The sequence below is a fragment of the Protomyctophum bolini genome, assembly GCF_963924005.1.
Source record: "Protomyctophum bolini genome assembly, chromosome: 16".
NCBI classification, from domain to species: domain Eukaryota; kingdom Metazoa; phylum Chordata; class Actinopteri; order Myctophiformes; family Myctophidae; genus Protomyctophum; species Protomyctophum bolini.
The window spans coordinates 30,714,807-30,718,260 of NC_137877.1; the positions used below are offsets into that span (position 1 = coordinate 30,714,807).

Consider the following 3,454-nt stretch of genomic DNA (forward strand, 5'->3'; position numbering starts at 1 on the left):
TAATGCTGCAAAACATGCGTGCTTTGTGGGACTTAAATAGTAGGCTTATGCAGGATGTCAAATGTGCCTGTGCCATGTGGAAGGAAATTTTACCTCCTTTTTAACTGACAATTGTTTTTAAGGAAACACATAGAGACATCAGTACGTATCCCAAGTGCTACATTTGACACATGGATCAATGGAGTCATTCAGATTTTTTTAAATCAGCTATAGGTTGGCTGTATGTATATGTATGAGCTATTTGTCAGATAAAGCCTAATGCTTTATTTTCTTTAACAAAACTGTGTTAAAGAAAATCATTGTGATTACAAATTGACAGCTTTAAAGAAAAGAAAACTGAATCATTTGATAATGTAATTAAGTATTTAAAGCAGTGTGGCAATTCAAAGCAACAACAAAAATTACAAATGTAAAAGTAACGTAAATTCTTCCAAGATGAGAACTTTTTGTCGAGTCACTTGCTTTGGACTGCGTTGCTCTATCAAACAGCTAGGCATGTGCTTGAGAGATCTCTGGAGATAACAATGTGACATTGTCACTATAGGGTTCTGCTACAAATCCTTAATTACAAAAAGAGGATCAGATGACTACAGCATCCAATGCCGGGGTCTCCAGGCGGCATGGGGGTCTTTGATCAAGAAAATCCAATTATTTGTGTATATACATTTCCCACATAGTGATTACTTCATTAATTGTCCCGCCTTTATCTCCTCCCTTCCCATCCCCCCTAATAATCAGCTCTTTTATCCAGACCAACAAACACACCATAGGAGCTTTGTGGATTCAAAGGATTTGCTTTCCCCTCTCAAAGAGCCGCTATTCTTTGATGATTGGGCAGCGGCAAACTTCAAAGTAATAAATCTTATTTCTGACTGGCTGGCGGCCCACCAAAGTCCTTATCAAATTCTAAGAAGTGATCCCTCACTCTTCAGATAGTCCAAGGATATCTCGAGGAGAGGAAGCATTGGGAGTGAAGACTGGCACACGTTTTTTTTTTTAAATTTACTGCGAATAATACATATTTATCTCAGTTTATTTGTATTTTGTTTTCAACACGAGGGAGGAGGACGTTTACAATGGCAGCAGTTGCTGTACTGCGGAATGAAACACTTCAGGCATTTCTTCAGGTTTGTCTCAAAGTTTTTGTTTACCGGTAGTTCAATCTGTCCTTTTTAACTTAAATGCTAATTATATCTGATTTCAGTTTAGGCATTGGGATTTAAAAAAACTACTTTTAAGTGCAGTTTAAGATATTGCGCAATTATTAGGTTAGCCAGCCTATACAACAATCTAACTGTTATAATATCGTTGTAGTCAATTACTCGAATATAACAACTTTGGTGATGTATTGCTTTTATCACTCAGCCTACAACGCAATGGAGAAAGAAATGGTCGGACACGTCTGCTCTGTTTTATATTTAAAAAAATACTAAACCCTAATTGTTAATTTTGTTTTAGGAAAAGTAAAATGAGCTTATATAGTGATGGAAATGTATTTGTTTTGGTTATTCAGGATCGAACACCAAACTCTTCTCCGGAGAATTGCATGAAGCACTCCCCGCTGGCTCTCCTGGCTGCCACTTGTAACCGGATCGGGCATCACCACGGAGCAAACCCCGCTGATTTCCTCCAGGTCCCTTATGACCCGACACTGAGTTCGCCGTCGCGATTATTTCACCCGTGGAGTAACGAGGGGAATCCCCAAACAACTCTCGCCAACAACTCGCCTTTCGGACTATCCTCCAAGCCCCAGCTCTCTGCGCACATCCAGGGCTCGTTCAGCGCGCACCACGAGCTCCCCCTCACCCCTCCAGCGGACCCCTCCTATCCGTATGACTTCTCCCCGGTCAAGATGCTGCCTTGTTCCATGCAGTCTCTGCAGACTACGTGCCCCCCTACGTATGTCCCAGCAGTGACTTATGCAGCCCCAACTCCTATCCAGGCTGCGATGCCAAGTTTCGTTACAGGACCCTCTGGCCTTGTGCATCAGCAGCAGAGACAGTTGTCCCCAAACCCCGGAGAGGATATTCCGTGGTGGAGCCTTCAGCAAGGGAGTCACGTCGTAAACCACCACCACACGTCCCTTGCTCCTCATCGTTTCCAGCTGCAGAGAGGTCTGGTATTGGGACATACCGACTTTGCGCAATATCAGACTCAAATTGCTGCCCTGCTGCACACAAAGTCCCCCCTCGCAACTGCCCGGCGGTGCCGGAGATGCAGGTGTCCCAACTGCCAGTCCTCCACTTCAAATGACGAGCCTGGGAAGAAAAAACAGCACATCTGTCACATACCTGGTTGCGGGAAAGTTTATGGCAAAACGTCTCACCTCAAAGCCCACCTGAGGTGGCACTCTGGAGAACGGCCGTTTGTGTGTAACTGGTTGTTCTGTGGAAAGAGTTTCACCAGATCGGATGAACTCCAAAGACATCTGAGGACTCACACGGGGGAAAAGCGCTTTGTCTGCCCGGACTGCTGTAAGAGGTTCATGAGAAGTGACCACTTGGCCAAACACGTTAAAACTCATCAGAACAAAAAAAGCAAGTGCCACGACAAGACTATTGATCATGTCAAACGGGAAGATACCAGGAATATGTTGTAACACACAGAAGATTAGTAGGCTATAGCTATCCACTAGTGCAATAATACAGTTCTATATTAGTTCAAGTACAAAGTGAGCTACATTTTAAACTAGGATATTTTGTTGGATGATTTATTTTGCCGAAAATAGTTTTTAACATTGTTGGTCTGTGTAGCACATTTCTGTATATAGTCTCATAAGTTAAATTGGGATCATGGAGAAAAAAAAGTTCAGCCCATGAGTTCGAATTCACTGTCTATATCATCAAGGAGGACAAGTTTTCAACTTGTGTTTGATCATTGTCTTCGGTGGAAGATTCAACGTTCTTGTAAATTATATTTAATAGCTTTTGTTGAATGAAAGTGTCAATATTGTTGCTCCATATGGGGTGTTTTTTTAGCATGCTCTTGAAAAGATATGCTATTGTTGAAATGACCCAAATACTGTGTGAGAATAAAGACTATAACATTTAGCACATTTCAGAATAAATTCATTAAATCGTATAGCCAGTTATATGTTTCATGGTACAGAGAGTTTGTTTGTGCTGAGTGAAATCTGGTTTGTCAGACACAATCTCTCATGGGTTTATTCAGTTTTGTCAGTGTTGCATTTTTTTATATTCTCTTTTCTCTCAGACAGTTTTAGAGTGGTAGATGTCAGAAGCGTGTTGTTTTTAAGGGAGTATATCACTCGAAATATTAAATTGGCTCTACCATCAAGTTGACACAAATTCTATTCCAAAATAGGGAGGATTGAATTAATTGTGGTAGTCCACTAGGGTTGCTGTATTGTGTTAAAATAAACTAAAAGCTAAGTGTCCATCTTAACCTAATGAGATGATGTGATTGAGTTGGACTGGGTTGCTTTTGAGATAAT

General features: G+C 41.3%; 1 protein-coding gene across 1 annotated transcript; it reads left to right on the forward strand.

Moving 5' to 3' along the window:
- Window positions 1-950: 950 nt before the first annotated feature.
- Window positions 951-3,237, forward strand: sp5a (Sp5 transcription factor a). The gene is made up of 2 exons (XM_080785676.1): window positions 951-1,127; window positions 1,514-3,237. Exons 1-2 carry the CDS (start codon window positions 1,077-1,079, stop codon window positions 2,597-2,599), a joined length of 1,137 nt encoding a protein of 378 aa, XP_080641802.1. The 5' UTR covers window positions 951-1,076; the 3' UTR covers window positions 2,600-3,237.
- The last annotated feature ends 217 nt before the right edge of the window (window positions 3,238-3,454 follow it).

Bases quoted from the DNA above. Each gene is read 5' to 3' on its own strand.
- sp5a (XM_080785676.1), top strand. From the start codon at position 1,077: ATGGCAGCAGTTGCTGTACTGCGGAATGAAACACTTCAGGCATTTCTT. The intron at 1,128-1,513 runs GTTTGTCTCAAA...TTGGTTATTCAG, and splicing joins CACTTCAGGCATTTCTTCAG to GATCGAACACCAAACTCTTC.